This window comes from Perissodus microlepis, chromosome 9, assembly GCF_051167445.1.
Source record: "Perissodus microlepis isolate ML-2025 ecotype Zambia chromosome 9, ASM5116744v1, whole genome shotgun sequence".
In the NCBI taxonomy this organism is placed as follows: Eukaryota; Metazoa; Chordata; class Actinopteri; order Cichliformes; family Cichlidae; genus Perissodus; species Perissodus microlepis.
In genome coordinates this window covers 28,469,092-28,496,260 of record NC_140469.1, presented here as the reverse complement: position 1 = coordinate 28,496,260, position 27,169 = coordinate 28,469,092, and the positions used below count along the sequence as shown (strand labels likewise).

At 39.9% G+C, this 27,169-nt stretch overlaps 1 protein-coding gene across 1 annotated transcript; it reads left to right on the top strand.

Annotated features, from left to right (window-relative positions):
- The first annotated feature begins 338 nt into the window (after positions 1-338).
- On the top strand, positions 339-23,356 carry LOC146380700 (uncharacterized). The gene is made up of 7 exons (XM_084939954.1): positions 339-738; positions 1,918-2,514; positions 3,056-3,630; positions 11,419-11,563; positions 12,959-12,976; positions 15,169-15,765; positions 16,311-23,356. The coding sequence occupies exons 1-7, from the start codon at positions 721-723 to the stop codon at positions 16,980-16,982; spliced, it is 2,622 nt and encodes an 873-aa protein (XP_084796080.1). The 5' UTR covers positions 339-720; the 3' UTR covers positions 16,983-23,356.
- Positions 23,357-27,169: the final 3,813 nt, after the last annotated feature.

Sequence of the window (27,169 nt, the reverse complement as noted above, 5' to 3'; positions counted from 1 at the left end):
GATCCACTGTATGGTTTATGATGGAAACACTGAGTCTTGTTCAGCTGCTTTGTTGGGGTCTGTATGTTAAAGAGTCTGTTTACATGGTGGAGGTGGTGGGACTGGGGGGCTGAAGGAGTTGAAAGTGTGGGGTGGGGGAGTAACAGGTCTGTCCCTGTTTGTGGAAACCACAGGAGGAGCTGTTGAGGCTGTTGCTGGGTGTGAATTGTTGATGGAGTCTTTAAACTTGTAGTTGCTGTTTTCCAGACTGAAGCAGAGTCGTTAGCTGAAAACTGGTTTTAGAGGTTCGTTCAGGACACCTTCTCAGGCTCTTACAGCCTTACCTGTATCACAACAAAGTGTATAAACCCCAATCCACCTTTAACATGGTCCTTCTCCCAAACCTTCAAATAGGACTTTCTGGCCCTGTCATAGTAAAGGGCTGCTTAGAATATTAGAGCCAATGTCACAAAGTTCCTCCTGAAGTATAAGTGAGTGAGAGAGTTTCCTCACTTTGCAGCACAACACGTCTCACAAGATTTCTACAAGCAATCAGAGTGAAATTTGTACTTTGTGTTGTCAGATGAACATATGAGACACTTTGACTCTTCAGTGCAGTGTGGAGCCTAACAAAGATCTGTTTTGTGTCCCAGCTGATCAGCAGGAGGAGAAGAGTCTGACGGAGCAGCAGAGGAACATTTTCAGCCATCTGGACTCAGCTGAGTCACTACAGAGGAAACAATGAGCTCAACACAGAAGGTGAGGAAAATATCACAGTTTCACCAAATAATCAGTCACGTCTAAAACTCTCATACTCCCAACCTGTTATATGACTGTGTTGTATTTTATTATATATGCAATCACTTCACTAAATATTCTGCCTCAGATTGTTTTGCAGCATCTTTCAGTTTATGAAAAAACATAATGTCACATGTACAGACCCAATATCTGATTTCCACACATGAGGACTTACATGTAAGCTTTAATCTCCAGTTGATCGAATCCCACTGAGCAGTCCTTCCCTTTAAATCTAACCTCTCTTCTTCCTCTCCTGTCCTGTGTGTCTTATCTTTCTCCATCTCTGAGTGAAGTTAGCTCTCTTTCTTTTCTCTCCCTGTGATGTACAGCAGCTGGACCTTTAGCCAGCAACACACTGTGAGACAAACTGCACACAAACAGTTTGTGTGTTTGCTGATGTTTGTTGATAGAAACGCTGCATTTGAAATGACCTGTTTGTTCAGGTGCTGTGCAAAAAAGAAAGAAGAACAACGTCTCACTTTAACTCCTGACTATGACTCACAGTTTTGCCTCTTTCATCTCTTTTTATGTTTCATACCCTGGTGATTAGTACACGATCAGGATTGTCTTTCATGTGTTACTTTTCCCATTTCTCAAGTTGGTTTGATGTTTGATGCCTGCAGTGATGAAATAAACCCCTCAGATGCCTTAAAAGTAACACATCTGTTTTGTAAATGTAAGGAGTACAAGATACAAATTTCTTTTTCTAATGTAGGGAGCAAAAGTAAAATATTTTCCTTCACTGAATCAACTTTTAAATGTTACATTGTAATTATTAATATTGAAAAATGACAAAATGATAGAAATATATAATAGGAAACAGGAAACATAAAAAAGTATAGACTTGGTAAACATTCATTACCTTTCTGAGTGTGTTAGCATGCTAGCATTAATAACTGTGTACAGCAGGAGGGATGGGCATGATCTTAGAGTTTGAACAGTCATGAATTATTTTTAACACCAGGTTGGATGTAATGTGTTAGAACTACCAGCAGGTGGGGATAAGAGACCTTTGAGGTGTTTGGTGCCACACTCCACCTTCAGGTTTAAAACTAGTGTTAATGGAGGGAGTTTGAAGGTTGAGTTTGTTCCACGACTGCATTTCACTCACTGCCTCTGTTTGTATCTCTGTCACTGCAGGACCAACATGGAGCGAGAAGTCAGCGCTCTCAGGAGGCCGACAAACCTCACAGAAGAAAGGGAGAGAAAACACACACCTGTGACGAGTGTGGGATGGGTTTTACTGGGAAGACTTTACTAAAACGTCATCAGGTCATCCACACTGGAGTTAAAGCGTTCAGTTGTGACTTGTGTGGAAAGTCTTTTACCTGGAAGAGTGGCCTAAAATCACACCAACTCATCCACAGTGGAGTTAAAGCGTACAGCTGTGATCAGTGTGGCAGAGCTTTTACTCACAGTAGGAGCTTACAGAATCATCTAGTTACCCACTCTGGAATTAAGGCATACAGCTGTGACTTTTGTGGAAAAACTTTCAGCCAAATAGAGAGCCGAAATGCACACCTACGCATTCACACCAGACATTATGTGTACTGCTGTGAACAGTGTGATAAACAGTTTATAACGGGCACACAGTTACAACAACACATGTTTACCCACACTGAGGGACGACCTTATAAATGTGACCTGTGTGAGAAGGCTTTTAAATCTCCACGTTACCTGAGACAACACCAACAGATCCACGCCAGAAAGGGACTCTACAAGTGCAGTTACTGTGAGGTATGTATTTATATTTGTATCTTGTCATTTTAGCCTGACTGTTTGGAACAACTCTGCTCATTAAACCGTGTTAGCATGTTAGCATTTCTACTGCATGAAAAAGTAGCTCTGAGTGATTATTCAGATTTTCATTTCAGTTATGATTTTTAACAAAAATTATAATTGCAGTGTCATGAGGGTATTACTTTCTTTCTTGTCCCATTCAGCTGAGTATTATAACTGCAAAGTTACAGTATTGTTAATGCAGTACTAAATTAGTATTATTGCAGAGTTACATTAGTAGTTTAGCACTGTGTTGGTACCCTAAAAATATTAGCGTGGTAGTGCTTCAATGTAAATCAGATGTTACTGTAATATTAAATAAGTATTACTGTAGTATTATGGTGGTAGTATTGTAGTTATTGCAGCCCAGTAAACTGAGTGTGTTAACTGAAACAGTAAAATGTAATTGGACGTCTGCAGAGATGCTCTTTATTTCAGGCGACGTTCAGGATAAAAATGTTGAAGGACTGACTTACACTGTCTTTGTGTCTTTGTTTAGAAGCAGAGCGACACAGATGGATCCAGTTCTCAACCCTGTCCTCGCTGTGGTGGTGGGAAAAACTTTCGTTGTGACCTTTGTGGAAAAACTTTCCGTCGAAAACACACCCTAAAAGTACATCAACGTAAACACACTGGAGACAAACTGAAATACTGCAAAGAATGTGGGAGAAGCTTCACCACATCAGGTAGATTAAAACAACATGAACTCATTCACAGTGGGGTTAAAAAGCAACTCTGTGATCAATGTGGGACATCCTTCATTACTGCAAGTGAGCTTAAAAGACACAAACGAGTTCACACAGGAGAGAAACCATACAAGTGCAGACACTGTGACAAAAGCTTCTCACATTCAAGTAGTCGTAACTATCATGAACGTACACACGTGGAAGGAAACTACAGCTGTGACCACTGTGACAAGAGCTTCAGGAATCTCAGTTCATACTCCGAACACAAACGATCCCACGTTACTAATAAACTGTTTCACTGTTACCAATGTGCCAAAACATTCACTTCATTATCTGCTCTGTGCAAACATCAGTGTGATCACTCAGGGCTGAAAACACTCCCATCACAGTGAATCTGAAGAGACAGAAAGATCCTCTTCTGGTTTCAGGGTCAGACTTAAAACCCTTGAGATCAGGCTCCACAGAGTTCAGATGTAAAAATGTGATGAGGCATCTGTGAATGAAAATGTTCTTCTAGTGTACTGAGAAAAATGAAACAGGTGATGAGTAAGATAAACATGTTAAACTGTGTTATAGACAGGGATGCACCTAACTGCTGCGCAGGTGCGTATGTGTGACAAAAATTACGAATGCGTTGTGACACTTATGTTACCAAGCGCCTTTGCGTACTCGACCATCTCATTTAACCTTAAACATGTTGCTGCAGCTTCTTTGGTGTTTCGCCACCACCTAAGAAACACCAACCAGAGCCGAAGAAAAGACTTTTTTCGAAAAAGTGACTTTGGGGATGCTTTCCGATGGATCTGTGGACATCACAAAAGTCGAGCAGGAAATCATTTACATTGTGTCTGTGTCCAGCAAAGGAGAGTTTAGCCCTGACTTTCTTGGACTGATTGAACTGGGTGCTGACCGCACCGCGTAGGGATGGACTTGTGAGACTTCTTGAGGACACAGGCTTGGATGACTGGACAACAAAGTTGGTCGCTGCGTGCACAAACGAGGCTGCTATCAATGTGGCTATGTTCAGTGGCGTTGTGCCAAAACACCGGCAACTTGCTACAGTTGGAGACTCCCTTGTGCACATTCTGTGCACAGCACACACACTGGAGAATTGCTTAAAATCAGTTGATCACAAGGTTCCTTACTGTGAGACATTTAATCGCTGTGTGGTCAAGCTGCTGCAGTTTTATTTGCAAAAAAAATGTGGAGCAAAAAAAAAAATGCTACACTGAAGAAGCTGTGTGAAAAAAATGGGATCCCCTTTGTAAAACAGGGTATATTTCCTAGTACCAGGTGGTCTTCATGGAGGTCATTTGTTTCGTACCAGGTCGCGAGAGTTGAGGCTTGAGTATGAAATGTATGGTTTTCAGGGTTTTTATCGTTAACTCGGTTTCCCTGGGACTTCTCCCGTGTGTTATGAATAAATTTTAAATATTTACATGTTACCATAGTGACCAGAGAGCATTAAGGGGCAGAGAGGAGGATGTTACGCTCAATGTTGTTGGAGCATTTCAGGAGGAGGCTGCTAATAAAGTTAGTGAATACAGGTTTATTATTATATTTACAAAATACCACAGTTTTTGTCTTGCTCATATCATTTTATTCTGCTGTATTTATCTGCAACACCTTAAATGCCGGTCTGAGAAAATATGTTTTGACATTAAACTGGTCCGTGGTGCAAAAAAGCTGGGGACCGCTGGCTTAATACATGCTAGAAACCAAAGACACAACAAACTCAAAACGCTGGGTCAAATGACCCAGAACCATGACAAGGACATCTATATAGTCTATATCTATACATAGTGTTGCAATGCTACAAAGGAACTGCAGTGTTTGGAGGAGTTAAACATGCCAGCTAACGTTGGTAAATGGTAAATGGCCTGTATTTATATAGCGCTTTACTAGTCCCTAAGGACCCCAAAGCGCTTTACATATCCAGTCATCCACCCATTCACACACACATTCACACACTGGTGATGGCAAGCTACATTGTAGCCACAGCTGCCCTGGGGCGCACTGAAAGAGAACGTTAAAATTCTGATTCAAAAGTTTCCATTTAAACTGAGAGAAAAACGAAACAGGATCTTCAAGAGGACTGGCCAAACAGCATGTTTCCCAGATTTTGGATAACAAATGGAGTTTCAGCTGTGCAAAGGGTCATAGCAAAATGTTTATTCTGTAAACTGTATGGAGGAAAACCCAGCCAACAGTACAGCGTAGTATTGTAAAACGGTATGTAGTAGTGTTCACTTGCATGACAAGCAGAGCCGTGCACTTTGAAGGGATTACTTTTTAGATACTGACTCATGTTTAATGCAACATCACAAAGTTATTGCTTGTCATGAAGTGAAAACCAGCTCTCCCTCCAGGACTATTTGACAAAAAAAGACTTTTTACTCCTAGAAAAAGGTGGAAAGAAATCCATTACATTTCAGACCTCTCTGGAAACTCTGGATTTGAGAATATTTACCATTGCTACAAGAATGACAGAAATGGATAAAAAGGAAATGTTGTTTTGTGCCTGGAGATGTTGTCATGGTTAGATCCCAATGTAAAAACCTCGAGGGTCTTGGGTATTCTGAAAAATTATAACAACCTTTGCAGATAAGAAAGGTCTGGTACGTGTAGTTCGTCTTCACACAAAATCAAACGTGATTGAAAAACCTGTAACAAAAATTACTTTTGTTATGTGAAGCTACAAACTGATGAACTAGATTACTGGTAGAATGATGTATGAATGAAACATGGTTTGCCCTCTTATGCATATTGTATGAATGTATCATGACTTATTATGGCTCCTTTAAGTTAAAAACCACTCCTGCATGTTTTAGTAATAAAATCTTTGATCAGTTTCATAAATTGTAACACTGCTCATTTTAAGTGTTTTTCATTTAGTGCAACAGCTGGATATTAAACTCATAATCAACATAAGCAGCTGTTTGTTTTCATTAGTGTGTTTTCACTATGTTGACAAAACAGAACATAAAATACTTAATATAGCCATGAGATGTGATTTGAGAAGTATTTTGTGTATTGTGTAGGAAAAGCTGCTATGTACCGGAAAAGCTGAGCATCAAAGTCAGTGTCCAGCCAGAGACGTCTACCTCAGATAAAACTGACATATTAGATATCAAATAACTGAAATGGCTGAAACTTTAATCCCAATGTAAAACAGAAGAAAGTTCCTCCATCCCTTTAACTGTGTTTTTTTTCTGTACTGTGTCATAAATCTAGAGTGAGAACAAGAGTCTGATACATGAAAACACCCATTCAAAGGCATTGTGTAGTGCAGATTAGTCTGTGTTAGTCAGATGACTTCAAAACACAAATCTAAAGCAGGTTTTCCATCTATGAAAGTTCCTGTTCTGATGAGTCGAGAGACAAAATAATTTCAGCTGCTAGTTCAATTCCAGATTCTTTGGTTTTGTTGTTTAAGTCTTTTCAAGTTTCTATCAGTGCAGTTTGAGAATATTGGAAAAAACTATTCAGTGACAGGAAAGAACCAGCGAGGAAAATCTGAGAATATCAGGAACAACGTGAGCGTTCAAAGCTGTCATAGAAAATGTTTTTAGTTTAAGGTCAAAAATATATATGAAAAAAATCTAAAGTAAACCATACTCATTAAACTCAACATATTATTACTGCTTTGAGAATTACATGGAAAAAACAATAACAGATGAAATACTAATTCAAGATTAATGTAAAAATGTCAATATAAAGTTGATATTTCATGTAAAACTAGATAGTACAGAATTAGTAAAAGTGCACGTTAAAGTGAGATTTTGTTCATGTTTATCTTGTTTTGTTCACACATACTTGACTCGACTCGAATTGTAATTCCTTTATGATCACGTTGTTCTAAAAATTCCCTAAAAAGCTTCCAGTTAATCCAAAATGCTGGAGTGAGAGTCCTGACAGCAGACAAATCATCTTTCTACCTTGTTAGCTTCTCTTCACTGGCTCCATGTTAAATCTAGAATTGAATATAAAGTCCTGAATAATCAGGCCCCATAATTTCTCAAAGACCTTATACTGTAGTACCGTATGATCCCAACAGAGCACGTCGCTCTCAGACTGCAGTCGTACTTTTGCTCATTCGTTTTGAAAACTAGAATGAGAGCAGAGCCTTCAGATATCAGGCCTCTCTCCTGTTGAACCAGCTTCCAGTTTGGATTTGGGAAACAGACTCTTCTCTCTGCTTTTTCTTCCCACCATCACAAAGTGTTTGCTCATAGGGGGTCATCTGTTTGTTGAGGGTTTTATCTAATACTGCAGCGGTGCAAACTCAAATAGCTGATAATGAAGAGAGAAGAAATACTGATGCAGGCATTACCAACAAGATGGATCGGCTCGTGTGGCGTCAGATGGATTTTTTTTTTCCTCAAAGGAAAACTGGCCTCAGTGATTCCTTGAAAGTCAGTGTTTCTGTTAGAAGACTCTTAAAAACAGTCACATGCTGTGTATTTATTATGAAGCACAACTTCCACAGCTCGTTGACTTTCTATGACATCCTTAAATCAGTTTACTGTTTTATATGGATGGGGAGGAATTCACATGAGCAGAAAGGAATAATTTATTCAGTTATCAAAGTAAAGAACAGCAAGTCTACAAGATGATCGAGGAAAACTAGAAACTAGACTCATTGTACAGAGGAGGTTGTTACTTTACACCAGGGATGTCAAACTTATGGCCCGCAGACCATATCTGGCCCACGATGCAATTACATCCGACCTGCAAGATAAATTCATACATCAGTTATTAATGGCACATCGGTAAATGGGAGCCGCATCTTCAGCCCTGCTGAGAATCCATGCCCATAGACTTTATTTTGATTGGTACACCATGCGGCCATACAAAGGCAAAGACTGTTGGGTCTGTGTTTTCACAAGCCCCGCTGGTTTAGAAACTTATTCTCGTTAGCGACAAAAACAAGACGAACATCTTTTACTTGCTAGCAAGGGAGGCCCCAGCCGGTGTCTCAGAAAGCATTCTGAATCCTACCGCAAAATGACCCCAACGACGGCCTCCGCTTGCTGCCTTTTATTGGGAAAACAGTTCACACAATACACATCACAGCAAAGCACCGCCCACATGGTTCTAAGACAAGGCACTATGTGTGTGTATGTGTAAACATCTGTATGCATGTGAGAATGTGTGTGTGTGTCTCTGTGTGCGTGACTTCCAACTGTTTCTAACAACATCCTTAGTCATAATCTCCCCCACACCCAATATATGGTTCAATTCCTGTATTGGTTCACCATACACAACACAGTGAAGCCATACAAAGGGCAGGAAGCTTACCAAACATCAAACAAACCTTCACAAGGATGTGCTTGTGATAAAACACTACAGCCCCTCCCACCCCACCCCCACACCCCCAGAACCTCGAGAGGCTGGGGAGGGGGACAAAGGAATTCCTTTCATCACAGAGTTGAAACAATGTAGAGATGGCAAGCATAAAAATGACAACATTTAACAATTCACTTTAACAAGACAAACTGGGATCATGTCATTATGAGAAAGAAGGAAGGGGGGGCAGACGCTCCAAAGACAGCAAGTGCAGTGGTACAGGCCAGGTACACAGAGAGAAGACGAGACCGATTTAAATGCAAGCATGTTGGGAAAATGTGAAGAAACAAGTGTTGTAACTTTATTGCAGTTTATTGTTTGATAACAGCATTTTGGTTATTTTGTAAGTGATTTAAGTGTTAGTCGCATGTTTAGTGAGAGCTGTTAATTATAGATTTAATTTTCTGCTAAAGGGGAGCATTTAACAGGTATTTTCATTAGAAAACTGCGTTTCCCAGAATCCTTTGTGCTAGACGAAAGTTATTCTGGGTTTTAGCTAGCAAAGAAAGTTTCGGGAAGCCATTATATGTTGCTCTGATGTCGAGCAGTTTATTTGTTGTACATTCCCCTTTTTGAAGCCTTATATAAAGACTATCGTTTCTACAATTGATGTCCGATCCATTTTTTTGGCTAGTGGATTCGCCACAACAACAAGCAGCATTTCAGTGATATTGGAGGCGGCAAAGCTGAGTAGAGAATTTATAAAATTAGGATCTGAATACCTGTTTTTATTTTTTAGCCATTTTCCATTGTAGACAACAACGTTTCAAATTCATCCAGGCCTTAAAGTTCATGTGTGTTCTGCTTAGCAGTAGGAAATCAACAAAAATAAGGCTTTTATGGTGTAAAAAAGAAAAAATTGCTTTCTTGAAAAGACCAAATTTACAGGTTAGTAGAGGTGCAACAGATCACGGTTGATCCGAAATCCGATCCCACGCCACGATTCGGTACGCACGTGATCCGAAGATTCGAAAAAGAAAAAAAAGGTATGTGTATGGTGTGCGTGGTCAGTCTGTCAAGCAATAGTTATGGTCAGTGCTAGCAGTCCAAGTGCCGGAGCAGAGGAGGTTGCGGCATTTAAGCAGCACCATTCTCTCCTGAAAATATCTTAAAAGTTTATTTTGTGACCCAGACAGAGTAATATTTCAAACTCCGCCACTCTGTGTTCCTCCGCAACTGCCTCGTTTGAGTTTTGGATGAAATGGATTCTGGGATATTGCATTTTGTCATTTCGAGCTGATTGGTACGGAGCCCCGGAGGGGACATGGGAGAAAAAAAAATTAAGACGGACTTTTGCGAGATCTCGCAAAACTAACTCGGGATCTCGCAAAAGTTTTGCGAGATCTCGCAAAACAATCTTGGGATCTCGCAAAACTTTTGCGAGCTCTCGCAAAACAAACTCGGGATCTCGCAAAACAAACTCGGGATCTCGCAAAACTTTTGCGAGCTCTCGCAAAACAAACTCGGGATCTCGCAAAACTTTTGCGAGATCTCGCAAAAGTTTTAGCCGCATTCTTCCCGTTAGCTCGAAGCTAACGGGAGGTCGAGACCTCCCGTTAGCTTCGAGCTAACGGGAGGTCGAGACCTACTACAGCCGGGAGGAACACCGCTTTCCCGGCACATCGTGCCACCGGCACACCGGCACATCGTGCCTCAACCTCCCGGTTGGCTTCGAGCTTCGAGCAAAAGTTTTGCGAGAGCTCGCAAAAGTTTTGCGAGATCCCGAGTTTGTTTTGCGAGAGCTCGCAAAAGTTTTGCGAGATCCCGAGTTTGTTTTGCGAGATCTCGCAAAACTTTTGCGAGATCCCGAGTTAGTTTTGCGAGATCTCGCAAAAGTCCGTCTTAATTTTTTTTTTCTCCCATGTCCCCTGCGGGGCTCCGTAGATTGGCGACCAAAATAGCCAATCAGATTTTTTTGAATCCTAGTCTTTGATTGGCTGGTTTTGTGGCACAAATATAACAGTGTACAGAAAGAGTTGATCGCGCACGGGCTGAAATGTTGAGAGCGCAAGCAACACACTGCGAGCGAGCACAAGTGCAAAAACTGAGCAAGAGGGGCTGCTATTGTGTGTGTGTGTGTGTGTGTGTGTGTGTGTGTGTGTGTGTGTGTGTGTGTGGATAATAGCAAACACTGAAATAAATTTTTTGCACGGAGCAATGAATTTTGTTCACTCAAATTCAGCTTTTCTTCGCACAAAATAAATTTCTCCTCAAAATGCTACACTTGAACCTGCAATTGTTTTTTTTACGTGCGCTCAGAATAGTGGCACAAAAATAACGCCATAGTTGTGGGGATAAAACCAAACCTACACTTGGACCCTGAAATGTGTGAAGATCTAAATATTTATCAAAGTCAGATTTATAATATGTGATGTATAACTGTGTGTTATAGGGGAAAAACCAAAACAAGTGTGCGTATGGAAAGAAACAACAGAGTAACAGAGACTAATGAAACATTGCACAGACATACAGAATCCCATTTTAAAAATCAGTCACTCCTGTTAAAAGATAAGATATTATTAGAATACTTTCAAAAAGCTGAAAATGAAGCTTTACCTTGCAATAACACACCTTGGAAACTCTATATATAAAAGGAAATTCATAAATACATTAATAAAAAATCATCTAAAATCAACTAATCAAACTCAGCCAGCACAATAAAATGCACTGAAATTGATCAAAAACTGAATTGATAAATTCCTATTTAGAGATCTCTTCAGTTCAGTGATGGTGGATTATATTCTCTTTTCAAATCATTCGAAAAAGCTTATGGGATTTCCATCTCACCCAATCCAGAAATTGCAGTTTTTGGCTGTGTACGTTCCAGAACTATCCCTGCGACTGTGCGGGTGCCAATCGACCTCGGAATGATGATTGTGAAAAGACTTATTCTAAAGGAATGGAAGTCCGCTGCTCCTCCCTCCTTCAGTGTCTGGCTCAATGACATGTTATCAGTCATTCAGCTGGAAAAAGTTCGATACCTGCAAACACCTGCAGCAAATGTTTTCTCAAAATCCTGGACTCCGTTTTGTACTCATCTTGAGAAAGCTCACGTTGTATAAACATGTACCATGGCACTGCAATTTCCCTGTTTATTACATATTCATGACATTTAATTCATTATGGATACTGGTAGTTTCCAATTTTAATGTTTTCTTTCTTTTTTTCTTTTGTCTTTCCCTATTGATTATTATTATTGTGCTATTTCTTGTCCTATCATCTCAGCGCCTGAGCTGTATTCGTTTGTTGATGGGGTTTTCTATGCTGAAAAAATTAAAATAAAATATTGAAAAAAAACATCATTCGAAAAAGAGAAGAAACTGTAGAACATGTTATATTACACTGTGAGAAGGTAACTGATCCAAAACCTCAGTAACATAAAAATGAAACTGGATCTTATTGATTTACTGCAAAAGGACTCAAGAAGTGAAATTGATCAGGCCTTATTCCAGTTTTTAAAAGAGAGTAAATTGTTGCTGGTTGACGTTCCAGTTCACACTCCACACCAGTTGGTGGCGGTAATTCAACATTTTGTTGTTTGACAACCACAAATACAATTTCTAGTAGGAAGAAGAAGGGGGGGTGGAACAAAGTGAGGACGCTCCACGAGAGGACGTGTTTGCACACAGAGCTGCTTTTTCATTCAAGGAGAATAAAGTAGTACCAACGTTTGGATCGATATCTGCATCGATCTGCCCATCCTTGTCTCCTGGATCGCAGCTGAGATCAGCGTGAACCACGTGGGTCTCTGCTCCCTGATCTGTTTCGTGTGTTTGGAAAGAGTTCCAGCTTCATCACGGAGTTTCTCTCGGTTTGTGGGCTCATCTAAAGGTAAGCACCGAGCTAACTTTACTGTGAGTTCAGTTCATGTTGAGTTTAGCTCCTGAATGAGGTCTTCTGCTGCTCTCCTCGGTGTCTGTTCACAGTTTATTGTGAACACGTTGAGAGAAGAGTGAGAGAGTGTTTGGAGAAAAACACCAACTAATCATTAGCTCAGCATGCTGGGAGGGCCGCAAACCTTCTCCCAAACCTTCAAACATGAGTTTCTGGCCCTGTCATAGTAAAGGGCTGCTTAGAATATTAGAGCCAATGTCACAAAGTTCCTCCTGAAGTATAAGTGAGTGAGAGAGTTTCCTCACTTTGCAGCACAACACGTCTCACAAGATTTCTACAAGCAATCAGAGTGAAATTTGTACTTTGTGTTGTCAGATGAACATATGAGACACTTTGACTCTTCAGTGCAGTGTGGAGCCTAACAAAGATCTGTTTTGTGTCCCAGCTGATCAGCAGGAGGAGAAGAGTCTGACGGAGCAGCAGAGGAACATTTTCAGCCATCTGGACTCAGCTGAGTCACTACAGAGGAAACAATGAGCTCAACACAGAAGGTGAGGAAAATATCACAGTTTCACCAAATAATCAGTCACGTCTAAAACTCTCATACTCCCAACCTGTTATATGACTGTGTTGTATTTTATTATATATTATGTATTTTTAAATTATGTTTGCAAACATTAAGAAATCAATAGCAATTATTATTCTTTATTATTAGTAATAGTAGTGTTATTAATTAAATTTTCATTCAATTCAGTGTTACTTATACAGCGCCAAATCACAACAATAGTTGCCTCGAGGTGCTTTATATTGTAAGGTAGACCCTACAATAATACATACAGAGAAAACCCAACATTCATATGACCTTCTATGAGCAAGCACTTTGGCGACAGTGGGAAGGAAAACTCCCTTTTAACAGGAAGGAACCTCCAGCAGAACCAGGCTCACAGAGCCTTCTTTACTTAAGTAACAGTGAAAAAGTACAGGCTAGTAAATGTAATTAGAGTAAGAAAGTAAAAGTAGCTTCTTGAAGAACATTTTTATCCAAAACTAACTGAACCTTGTGCTTTATTAATGTAATAATAAAATAAGATTAGTAGATGAAATACAATAAAACATACGTGTATTTATTGTTGCCTACATTGTAGAGGGTGACTTTGCCTCTAAACAGGAACATGAGCAGGGAAGAGGTTAAAGTGGGATTGAGCAGGTGTGAACCCTAAAATCAGCTGTAGTGGCTCAGCGTGGGGAAAAGAATCACAGCTCACAATAATTTCTGTTGAGAGCTCCAGTAGATTTTCTTAAAGTACAGGCTGTGATCAGCTGACCTGCTGCTCTCTGTGGATGTACACAACTGAATTCAACCAGATGTCAGCAGATGTTTCATGAGCTGTCCTGGCTGATTTCCATCCTCTACACTGACAGTACACTGTCTTTATATTAGACACTATACTGTTGGTATGAAGGTGGAACTCAGTGAATGAATGTCAGCATCATGAGCTTCAGTTTAAATGAATCTCTGCTACACTTGATGTAATCTAACTCTGACATGAGCACCACAGTCACTGTGCACCAGTCACACACTGTTCTTTACTTTAAATCCATCACAGTTCAGCAAACGAACCTGTTTATCCTGCACTAACCTGCAGAGGATCTTCATGCAGTCTTTAAATAACACAGTTAATCTGCCTCAGATTGTTTTGCAGCATGTTTCACAACCTGAAAAAACATAATGTCACATGTACAGACCCAATGTCTGATTTCAACACATGAGGACTTACATGTAAGCTTTGATCTCCAGTTGATCAAATCCCACTGAGCAGTCCTTCCCTTTAAATCTAACCTCTCTTCTTCCTCTCCTGTCCTGTGTGTCTTATCTTTCTCCATCTCTGAGTGAAGTTAGCTCTCTTTCTTTTCTCTCCCTGTGATGTGCAGCAGCTGGACCTTTAGCCAGCAACACACTGTGAGACAAACTGCACACAAACAGTTTGTGTGTTTGCTGATGTTTGTTGATAGAAACGCTGCATTTGAAATGACCTGTTTGTTCAGGTGCTGTGCAAAAAAGAAAGAAGAACAACGTCTCACTTTAACTCCTGACTATGACTCACAGTTTTGCCTCTTTCATCTCTTTTTATGTTTCATACCCTGGTGATTAGTACACGATCAGGATTGTCTTTCATGTGTTACTTTTCCCATTTCTCAAGTTGGTTTGATGTTTGATGCCTGCAGTGATGAAATAAACCCCTCAGATGCCTTAAAAGTAACACATCTGTTTTGTAAATGTAAGGAGTACAAGATACAAATTTCTTTTTCTAATGTAGGGAGCAAAAGTAAAATATTTTCCTTCACTGAATCAACTTTTAAATGTTACATTGTAATTATTAATATTGAAAAATGACAAAATGATAGAAATATATAATAGGAAACAGGAAACATAAAAAAGTATAGACTTGGTAAACATTCATTACCTTTCTGAGGTTGTTAGCATGCTAGCATTAATAACTGTGTACAGCAGGAGGGATGGGCATGATCTTAGAGTTTGAACAGTCATGAATTATTTTTAACACCAGGTTGGATGTAATGTGTTAGAACTACCAGCAGGTGGGGATAAGAGACCTTTAAGGTGTTTGGTGCCACACTCCACCTTCAGGTTTAAAACTAGTGTTAATGAAGGGAGTTTGAAGGTTGAGTTTGTTCCACGACTGCATTTCACTCACTGCCTCTGTTTGTATCTCTGTCACTGCAGGACCAACATGGAGCGAGAAGTCAGCGCTCTCAGGAGGCCGACAAACCTCACAGAAGAAAGGGAGAGAAAAAACACACCTGTGACGAGTGTGGGAAGGATTTTACTGGGAAGATTTCACTAAAACGTCATCAGGTCATCCACACTGGAGAGAGACCGTTCAGCTGTGACTTGTGTGGAAAGACTTTTTCCTTGAAGGATTCCCTAAAATCACACCAACTCATCCACAGTGGAGTTAAAGCGTACAGCTGTGATCAGTGTGGCAGAGCTTTTACTCACAGTAGGAGCTTACAGTGTCATCTAGTTACCCACTCTGGAATTAAGGCATACAGCTGTGACATCTGTGGAAAAACCTTCAGCCTGAAACAGAGCCGAAATAGACACCTAAGCATTCACACCAGACATCTTGTGTACTGCTGTGATCAGTGTGGCAAACAATTTACAACAGACTCAAGCCTGCAACAACACATGTTTACCCACACTGAGGGGAGACCTTATAAATGTGACTTGTGTGAGAACACTTTTAAAGCTCGACGTTACCTGAGACAACACCAACAGAGCCACACCAGAAAGAAACTCCACAAGTGCAGTTACTGTCAGGTATGTATTTATATTTTTATCTTGTCATTTTAGCCTGACTGTTTGGAACAACTCTGCTCATTAAACCGTGTTAGCATGTTAGCAATTCTACTGCATGGAAAAGCAGCTCTGAGTGATTGTTCAGATTTTCATGTCAGTTATGATTTTTAACAAAAATTATAATTGCAGTGTCATGAGGGTATTACTTTCTTTTTTGTCCCATTCACTTGAGTGTTATAACTGCACAGTTACAGTATTACTAATGCAGTATTAAATTAGTATTATTGCAGTCAGTGGTACATTAGTAGTTTAGCACTGTGTTGGTACCCTAAAAATATTAATGTGGTAGTACTTCAATGTAAAGCAGATGTTACTGTAATATTAAATAAGTATTACTGTAGCATTATGGTGGTAGTATTGTAGTTATTGCAGCCCAGTAAACTGAGTGTGTTAACTGAAACAGTAAAATGTAATTGGACGTCTGCAGAGATGCTCTTTATTTCAGGCGACGTTCAGGATAAAAATGTTGAAGGACTGACTTACACTGTCTTTGTGTCTTTGTTTAGAAGCAGAGCGACACAGATGGATCCAGTTCTCAACCCTGTCCTCGCTGTGGTGGTGGGAAAAACTTTCGTTGTGACCTTTGTGGAAAAACTTTCAGTCGAAAAGACACCCTAAAAGTACATCAGCGTAAACACACTGGAGACAAACTGAAATACTGCAAAGAATGTGGGAGAAGCTTCACCAAAATAACTGACATAAAACGCCATGAACTGATTCACAGTGGGGTTAAAAAGCACCTCTGTGATCAGTGTGGGTCATCCTTCACCACTGCATGGGAGCTTAAAACACACAAACGAGTCCACACAGGAGAGAAACCATACAAGTGCAGACACTGTGAAAAAAGCTTCTCACATTCAGGTAGTCGTAACCTTCATGAACGTACACACATGGAAGGAAACTACAGCTGTGACCAGTGTGACAAGAACTTCAGGAATCTCGGTTCATACTCCGAACACAAACGATCCCACGTTACTAACAAACTGTTTCACTGTTACCAATGTGCCAAAACATTCACTTCATTATCTGCTCTGTGCAAACATCAGTGTGATCACTCAGGGCTGAAAACACTCCCATCACAGGATCACAGTGAATCTGCAGAGACAGAAAGATCCTCTTGTGGTTTCAGGGTCAGACTTAAACCTCTTGAGATCAGGCTCCACAGAGTTCAGATGTAAACACATGATGACGTAGCTGTCAATGAAAATGTCCACCTAGTTACATTTTAACCCTGAGGGGTCAACGGAGGCGCCAGCGTGTCAAAATCACGTGAACAGTTTAAGATGCAGCAACAAGATTCAGTGACCCAGACTCTCCGTTTCAACTTGGGTTTAAAGTTCAGACTTTAAAGTATATATCAGTTTTTAAATTGTGTTGATAGTAGAGATGGCACAATACCACTTTTTCATGTCTGATACAGATACCAATATCATAAATTTGGATATCTGCCGATACCGACATGAATCTGATATAGTGTGTTTTTTAATTAAGAAAACTGTTTTTTAATACTCAAGTTAAAAATAAAACACTAAAGCTGTTCTGTTATACCTGTATGCAAAAAATACACTGCACCCAAAATATTTCATAGTTCAGCAAAACTGATCAATCTAATATACTTAAACCTACTCCATCCTCCCTATTCATGTATTTTAAAGAGTAAGCAACCTAACTAATAGGGCTCTAAAACTCCCAGCAAAAAAATAATAATAATAGGGAACCACCCACCCTCCACCTCTTGATTTTTAATTGACTTAATCAACTTTAATTTGATGCAGTGTGAAAAAAAATGCACAGAAATCAATTATTTTTCAAGATTAATTAAATAGATTCAACATCTTTCTTCAATAGAACTGCAGACTGCACATATGGTATCTTCCCAAAGGAAAAAGTAGTAGCTTACTAGAGTATATTAGTCTTAATAGTTACTATATACAGTAGTGGACTTCTATACATTTTACATCAGATTAAAACTTTGAGTGTAAGATTCGGATAATTATTTATTAAAAGCTAGACATTTTAAATGAGAATAAGAAAGAAAAGTATGTCTTTGTGCCCCCCTTTTTCCTGTTAATGCCCTATCGGCCCCCCTGGCTAAACTTTGCTAGATCCACCCCTGCACAGTTAGCAGCCAGCAGCTACGTAGAAAAGGATCCTGGTGTAGAACGTAAATAAATTCTAACAACAGCTTATCAAGCTTAAACGTGCTGCAGTTGTTCAGCTGCTGGTTTCCTCTTTCTGGCGCGAAGAGGGCGATAAACAAGGGACGGACTCGCGACAGAAAAGCCGATCAGCTGATCATTTCAATGAACTTTAATGGATCGGATTACATTTTGTTATTTCTCTCCGATATCCGATCCAGTAATTTACGTCAGTATCGGACCGATACGTAATATCGGATCGGTCCATCTCTAGTTGATAGTCCACACAAAACCAGAGTTATGATTTTAAAAAATACGGGCAATGGGGTTTTTTTTCTGAATAGAACAGTGGTATTTAAAGTTGGAAGAAATGGTTTAAACAGCGTTTTCTAAGAATAGCGCTAGCAAACAATCTTCACTTGTGGGCTAAAGGAAACAAATCCCTATGGGATTTGAAGTGTACAATGTTGATCAATCAAAAACATTATATGGCAACATGTGACATTTAGTTGTTTCGGAAGAGGTGGAGGTTTTAGAAGTGATGCCAGTGAGAGACAGAGCAAAGGAAAGAGAGTGAGTTTTAAGATGTGAGAGGTTTGTGACGGTTACTGTGTTTGTAGTTGGTGTGTAGTGTAGTCAATTGTTTTTTTGTTTTGTGTGTCAGAACAGTGAGGCAACTGCTGAATGCAAAAAATGGCACCAAAGGCAGTGTTGTGGATTTTTTTATGACATATTGTATATACCTGTATACACTGGACATATGCTCACAGATATACTATGTAATCATATATACTCGTATACACTATCTGTCATGAACTAGCTGTGTGAAGGCAGATGAGGACCCAAATGCAAAACTCACTGAACTCAAAATCACTGCTTTATTGCAGGCCTTACAAAGAAACAGAACTAAACTGGGAAAACTAAACTAAGGACCGAGGGAACACAGAAAGGCACACGGGTTCGGGGAGGAGACATTGACGACGCGACACTGAACTGAGGGAGACGTGGGCTGTATCCCAATTCAGGGTCTGCAACCTTAAAGTACGCAGCCTCAACGGTCCTCAAGGGCCGCGTACTCAAAGACCGCTAAGGCCAGAAGTGCGAGGCTTGTGAAATGGGATGGTCTAGCCTCCGTCGCGCTGCCCAGGTTGCCTTGCAACCATGACACTAACAGCTGGAAACGTGTGGTTGACAGAAATGAAGGAGAACATATTTTGTTCATTTGTTTGTTTCTACACAAGCTTTGTGTGATTTAATAAGTATCTGAGGCTGAGACCACAGGACTGTAAAACATGATTGTTGGGCTTCATTTCTGTACTGAACAGTCATTTTAAGATTAGCTAGTAAATAACAATTAGCTAATGTTGTTCATGAGACTAAAGTCAGTGTAAATATGAGATGGCCAATATTATAGTTATTATATTAATCATTATTAGTTATTACAGCAGTGAGTTTGAACTCTCAAATCAAATCACTTTTGTCACATCACATGTGCAGGTACACTGGTACAGCACATGTGAGTGAACTCTGTCAAATACTGAGCTTCAGTAAAGATTCAAGTTGCAGTTATTTATATCTCCTATCACCTTAAATCTTCACTCAAAGACAAGTATCTTTGACAGTGTATATATAGATCTATTGTATATAAGAGACAAATGTTGTTCCTTCAGTATGTTGGCATTACTAAATTTGGCTCAATGCTTACATATGTGTAAAAAGAAAATGTACAAGCTGTGATAACTGTTTCTGATAGAATGAAGAGTAGACTGATCTATTAAATATTCCTTCATTGGGTGAGAAAATCAGACCATGTCATAACTGCTTTAAGTCATACAGAATAGATATCAGAGCCTTAAACAGGCTGACTTCTGCTAAATGGGTCAAACTGGGCAGAAAGTACACAAACACATAACATCCTTATAGAATATGATGTAACACTATAGATCAACTTACCTCAGAATATATAAAGCATATAAACAATTACAGCAATATGATGCAACAAACACAGCAGCTACTAATCCAAAATACTCAAAGCTTCATAGAACTGAAACAAACATTTATTTTTAGGTCCATTCTGCTGCTGATACATACTTTAGGTTTCTGGACATTAAACTTGTTGCTGCCTTTCATAGTGTGTAACTTGAAGGCCCTGAGTACTTTCTCCCACACTGAAAACACTGGAATGATCAAATTATTTGAACATTACCTAATAAGACTGATTCAGGACAGACAATTAGTTATTTTAAACTTTTCTAGCAGTCCTTCACAAACAGGGAACAGTCTGTCTATTCTCTCCATCTGTCAGCTGCTGCTGGCTCTTCCTCCTCCTCTTGATCCTGGTGGATCATCAGGGGTGCAAAGCCTCACAGATGATGTGCAGCAGTGGGTCCCTCAATCTGTCCTCACTCTGGACACTTGCAGTTGTCACACATGGACAGTGGCGGTCCTAGCCTGTTTGGCGCCCCGGGCGAACACTCCCTCTGCCGCCTCCCGCCACACACACACTAAGGATTATACATTAACATAAAACTTGTCGGAACCATACTGAATTTCGCCAGAGAAACACACACACAGACACACATATGAAGAGAGAGAGAGTATGCATTGTATGCAAACAGCTACTAAACAGCCATAATTCGTCATACAATGAGAACAGGACAAAACAACAATTGACACTGACTAATTAATATTAAAATCTGTAACATAATGTATTGTTTGGAGTTTAGTCTTTTACTGTTGCTATTTTTACCATTTCTTTTTGGAGCAACTGTAACCCACATTATTTCCTTAGGGATTAATAAAGTATTCTGACTCTGATTGTTTTAGGATGACCTGCCATTATCCAATGACACATCTGCTTACCTGTATCTTTTGCTCGTTTCTCCTCCTCTTCTTTTCTATTTTTTCTAAACTGAGCACCTGATGGCTTTGAACTTTTCTTGTCCATCTTCCATTGGTTTTAATTTTGGACTCCAGCATGAACACAAATCCCCAACCCGAGGATCACCACAACATAACCTAATAGACCTACACCTTAGTTCACAGATTCACTTTGTCTAAGGTTTATTTCTGGGATTTCGCACAACCCAGGGTTCAAATCATGAATACATAATGAGCTTGGATTTACAACATGAATGAAATGTGCTCTATTTGAAAGCAGCGGGTCTCTCTCCCCTTTTGACGGGTTGTGTGTGTGACTTTAAATCATCAAACTGTAAATTATAAATTTTAAATTATTATTTTACAGGGAGATCGTGGCTCAAGAGTTGGGAGTTCGCCTTGTAATCGGAAGGTTGCCGGTTCGTTGCTTCCTGGCTTGGACAGTCTCGGTCGTTGTGTCCTTGGGCAAGACACTTCACCCGTTGCCTACTGGTGGTGGTCAGAGGGCCCAGTGGCGTCAGTGTCCAGCAGCCTCGCCTCTGTCAGTGCTCCCCAGGGTGGCTTTGGCTACAATGTAGCTGCCATCACACAGTGTGTGAATGTGTGTGTGAATGGGTGGATGACTGGTTGTTGTGGGGTCCTTAGGGACTAGTAAAGCGCTATACCAATACAGGTCATTTACCATTTATTGATCCCTTTACCCCTGGTCCTAAAGTGTACATTTATTTTCTTACTCTTCTTATATATATTGTTTCTTTACTTGCACTGCTGTAACTGGAGCCTCGTCGTCTCGTCTCTCTATATACTGGACTGTATGTAGCGGAGATGACAATAAAGTTTACTTTGACTTCAGCAGTGAGCAGGCGCACCGAGGGCTCTCGCGCTCACTTTTCGTGTACAGAATTTACATAATGTCTGGTGTTTTCGTGTTTGTTGTTTTGTTTTTATTTTGCGAGTTGGTTATTAGATGCTGCTCCAGCCAGCCAGAGAATCCCCCACCGCCCCGCCCTCTCCTCCCTGTGCCGCAAGCAGCAGGCGCCCCTCGCAAACGGAGGGTGCCCTTACTCCCAGCAAATGGGCGATAGAAAACCGATCGGTGTCTATGCCATTCCCAATATGCGCTGGCTGACGTCGGGGCAGCATGAGTACGAGCAATTTTTTTTTCCCGATGCCCGTGATGCCGCCCCCACCACGATGCCGCCCCGGGCAACCGCCTGTGTCGCCCGTATCAAAAACCGCTACTGCACATGGAAATCAAATGTGTGATAAGCTGCAGGATTCAAACACAAGTGTAACTTATAAATACATGTTCATACTTTTATTCCACAATCAGAGAGAAAGAGAGAGAGAGTGCAGGACAGACAGACGACAGTCTCAGGTGTATACACTGATACAAAACAGCACAAGAGAAGGACAAAGCCTATGCCGACATGTGGCCAACAGTAATGTTTTAATGTTCTCCATTATTAAACATTTGCACATAAATAAGTGACATAATATTCAGTACTTACTTTTAACAGTTTACTCTTCGGCCGCTCTGCTTCTGCCGTCTGCGGCAAAATTATCCACACCGACTGCCGCGCTATGAATTGTGGGATATGTTGGGCCACGAAGTCTACACCGCCACAGCCTTAAAATTCAGGGAAATGAAGGACGCATTTGAGGGCCGCATTTCGAGCAGCCTTTGAATTGGGACAGCCTTCGTCGCGTCGCTGTGACGTAATCGGCCTTAAAATGCGGCCTTTAAGGCTGCAGACCCTGAATTGGGATACAGCCGTGGACATAACTACACAGAGTGTTAACGAGGGAAGCACACGGGAAACACAGCTGACACAGATTATCATAATGAGACAGGGCAGGAGCAAACACAACATGATGCATACTGACGAGAGACTATCAAAATAAAACAGCGTTAATTCAACTTGGCCCTGCTGAGTGTGCACCTGGGACTCTTTCTGTCTGCTCATCTTTATTGCCCCATGTTGTGTCCAGTGTTTCCAAAGCCTATTTGATAAACAAACCTGCCTGTGGGGGATACATCTAGGATTGTTTTTCTCACCTCAACTGCCAGACGAATTCTGTGTTTTTCCGGAGGATCTTTTTGAGTCTCTTGATTGTAATGGGATCTAAAAAAGCTGGATCTCCACATCGTTGGGGGAATAAGGTTACCATGATGGCTTAAAATTAGAAATTAACTAAATTCAGACGTGAGATTGTGCTGAAAAGAATGATACCAAACAAGATAAAGTAAAACGTTTTTAGAGGTGAAATAGAGATGTAAAATCCAAAGTTGTCAAAAACGGACGATCATACCCTGGACTCCAGAGGGTTAAGCTTTCTAAAGTGTTCTGCTTAAGTGTTCATGTCGAGTGCTTCACTTTTTTCCAGCAGTTGAATGACAAAATCTTTTGTCATGTTATCAAGTTTTTATTGAATGTATCTTAAAGCATGTCCTGCAGAATATCCAGCAGATGCTTTCTTGTTTGGTTTGTTTGCAATGGTTAAATAAACATTTAAAATTTTAAACAAAGAAATAGTTTGAGCTGTGATTTCATTTCCTGTATTTCAGAGTAAAAACTGAAATGACAAATGGAAACATGTTTACAGTCAGTCCCTCTCACTGAACAGGGTTCCTGCAGCTTATTAAAAACTCTGACCGTAAATTTAAGAAAAATAAGATCTTGAAAATCTTTTTTTAAATAATCACTTTTTATTTAGTTTTATACAATAAAACAAAGTAAAAAATCACTGCACAGACACAAAGACACACACAAAACAAACGGAAGCAGTCTGAGCAAACAAAAGTTTATAATTGAAAAATTTTTACATCACAATTTTAATCTCTAACATCGATTGTGCCAGGTAAACGTAGTGTGGAAAAAGACATTAAGGTGTGGTGTTGTTGAACTAAATGTACAATATGGTACCTCTTTTTGTTTAAGTACAGGGTCAGGAATTCACTATTAAATAATATGAACAAACATATGGAAGTGCGGTAATGCTTTCTGATCTTTCAACAGGCATTTTGACAGCAACCACAAGTTGATTAGATGACGCTTTGTCCTGCATGGCTGTGTTTATGGCTTCAGCCGAGCTTATCCAATAACAGTGTTGGGTCTGTGTTTCCACAAGCCCCGCTAATTCTAGAGACTTATTCATCATGAAGAAAGCAAGACAGTTGATCGATCAATCACTTGCGCAAGGGAGGCCTGTGTCCACCACGAAAATGACCTCGACGATGACCTCCCTTGCTGCCTTTTTATTGAGAGACAGTTCACACAAAAAACATCAGAGCAAAGCCACGCCCACATGGTTCTAAGACAAGGCATTGTATGTATATGTGTGAACTTCTGTAACAATGTGTGTGTGTGTGTGTGTTATGTGAGAATGTGTGTGTGTGTGTTATGTGAGAATGTGTGTGTGTGTGTGTGTGTGTGTTATGTGAGAATGTGTGTGTGTGTGTGTGTGTGTGTGTGTGTGTGTGTGTGTGTGTGTGTGTGTGTGTGTGTGTGTGTGACCTCCTGCTGACCAAAAGGGTCATAAAAGCAGGAAGCTTACATCAAAAAGCACAAGGATGTGTCTGTAATAAAACATTACAGCCACCCCAGAACCTCGAGAATCTGGGGGGAAGGACAGTGGAATCCCTTTCATCAGAGTTGGCAAGCATAAAATGACAACATTTAACAATTCACTCTAACAAACAGAGCCTTAAGTGTCTTGTCATTATTTTTGGAAGGAATACAAAACTTTGGTTTGCCCCTAAGGGTCAGGTGTGATCATGGTATGGAAAATATACAGGTTGCCCGTTTTATGTTACAGAGAAGAGGAGTAGGCAGTGTTATTACAGGTGTTTCAGTACATAACCAAAGAATTGAAAGACTGTGGGCAGAACTCAACAGAGTTGTATCAAGACACTTTATAAATATCTTTAACTTTATGGAAGAACAGGGTATGTTGGATTCACTGAATGAGCTACATCTTTTTTGTCTGCATTATGTTTATTTGCCAAGGATTGAAAGAGCATTAACAAATTTGTCAATCAGTGGAACAACCATGGTCTTTCTACACAAGGAGGACAGATGCCTCTTCAGCTGTGGCATCCAGGTGTCACAAACAATGTGGGAATCCAGTCGTTTATAAATGACATGTTTCATGTTGATAGCTATTATGGCATTGATGAAGAAGGGCCATTACCAGAACTTCAAACAAACAATAATGCCATCATTCCAGATATTGACATCAACATAAATGAGACTGCAATGAACATTATTCAACAATTAAATCCATTAGAAAATGATGGAAATCATGGGATAGATGTTTTCTTCACTTTTACACCTTCTACATTGAATCAATTGAAGGGCATACCTTCTCTTATAGTTTTATGGTAGGATAAACGTATCTATGTCAGAATGAATTTTACAAAAACAAAGAAAGTGAGCCTTTATTATTGGCTGGACACAACGCTACACAGTAAGCAGCAAACAGGGAACTGAAGGAAAACCTAAACTGGAAACAGCTAAACAAAGGAACAAGTGAAACATGGAGAACATAGCAAAAACCTGACAACCAGGAACAAGGAGCATGAGACAAACACTAAGGAGGAAATGCAGAGTGAAATACCAGGATGACAAACAGACGATCCGACAGGGAGCAGAAGGAAACACACAGCAAATATACACAAAGAGGACAATGAGAGGATGGAGAACAGGTGGGAACACAGCTTTAATTAATCAGATGTGACGAGGCGGGGAGCAGAGCTGAAGACATGACACAAGACACAGACTGTCAAAGTAAAACAGAAAATACAAGACAGACAAGACACCTCATGTTTCCATGTCTCATGTTTCCATGTCTCAACACTGAGACATGGAAACATGAGGTAAGGAAGAGAACAGAAACCAGGAACAATAAATAGAACAGAAAACCAGAATTTGAAGAACAGAATTAACCCAACGACACAAAACACAGGGACACAGACCCAGGACCGTGACAGAAATGTGTGCCTGTAACACAGAGTCATGGCTCACTGAGTGTCTGAATGAGTCTCACAGGCCTGAGTGTGTGTTTGAAGCCAGTTATAATTCTTAACTTGTTTGATCTGCTGCTCACTGCAAACAAGCACAAGCAGACTTTAAAGTTTTACAGCATTTCCTACAGATAAAAACCGTCCTTATACCTATTCATACTACACAAAGTAATTAATGACAGAAAAGTTTCTGTTTTCAGTTTGTGCAATAAGCTACAAAAACTTTTTCTGTAATCTTGCACATTTTTCCCCACTTTGGTTCAGAGTCATGCTGACAGCAGCTTTTTCTTCATCATGTAGAAAAACAGTTAAATATGTAACTTCTTTACACTGATGGAAAATGAGTTTGACACCCCTGCTTCACACTGTTCATAGAGAGCTGCTCTGTGTTTTCACATGATCTAAATATTTATCAAACTAAGATTTATAATATTTGATGTATAAGTAAAGTAAAGTTTATTTATTAAGCGCTTTTCATAGACAGGTAGTCACAGGATCTGTTATAGGGAAGACAAAGTTAAGTATGGAGAGAAATAACAGAGTAACAGAGATTAATGAAAAATTACACGGACATAAAGAATCCCATTTTTAAAATCAGTCACTCCTGTTAAAAGATTATTAAAATATGTTTACAAATCTCTAAATGGTAAATGGCCTGTATTTGTATAGCGCTTTTCTAGTCCCTAAGGACCCGAAAGTGCTTTACACAACCTGTCATCCACCCATTCACACACTGGTGATGGCAAGCTACATTGTAGCCACAGCCACCCTGGGGCGCACTGACAGAGGCAAGGCTGCCGGACACTGGTGCCACCGGGTAAGGTAAATTGTCCAAAACACAACTTGGAAACTCCCATTGTAAATTTGTGCTATATATAAAAGGAAATACATACATGCATTAATAAAAAATAAAAAACTATTTAATGACATTAATATAACCACTAAGAAAACCTATTTCATCTAATCAAACTCAGCTTGCACAGTAAAATACACTCAAATTGATCAAAAACTGAACTGATGACTTCCTACTTAGAGATTTATTTCAGTTCAGTGATGTTGGATTATAACCTCCATTCAAATCATTCAAAAAAGAGAAAAGAAAACTGTAGAACATGTTATATTACACTGTGAGAAGGTAACTGATCCAAAACCTCAGTAACATAAAAATGAAACTGAATCTTATTGATTTACTGCAAAAGGAGTCAAGAAGTGAAAGTTATCAGGCCTTAATCCAGTTTTTAAAAGAGAGTAAATTGTTTGGAAGAATTTGAGGGTCGATGTTCCAGTTCACACTCCACACCAGTTGGTGGCGGTAATGCAC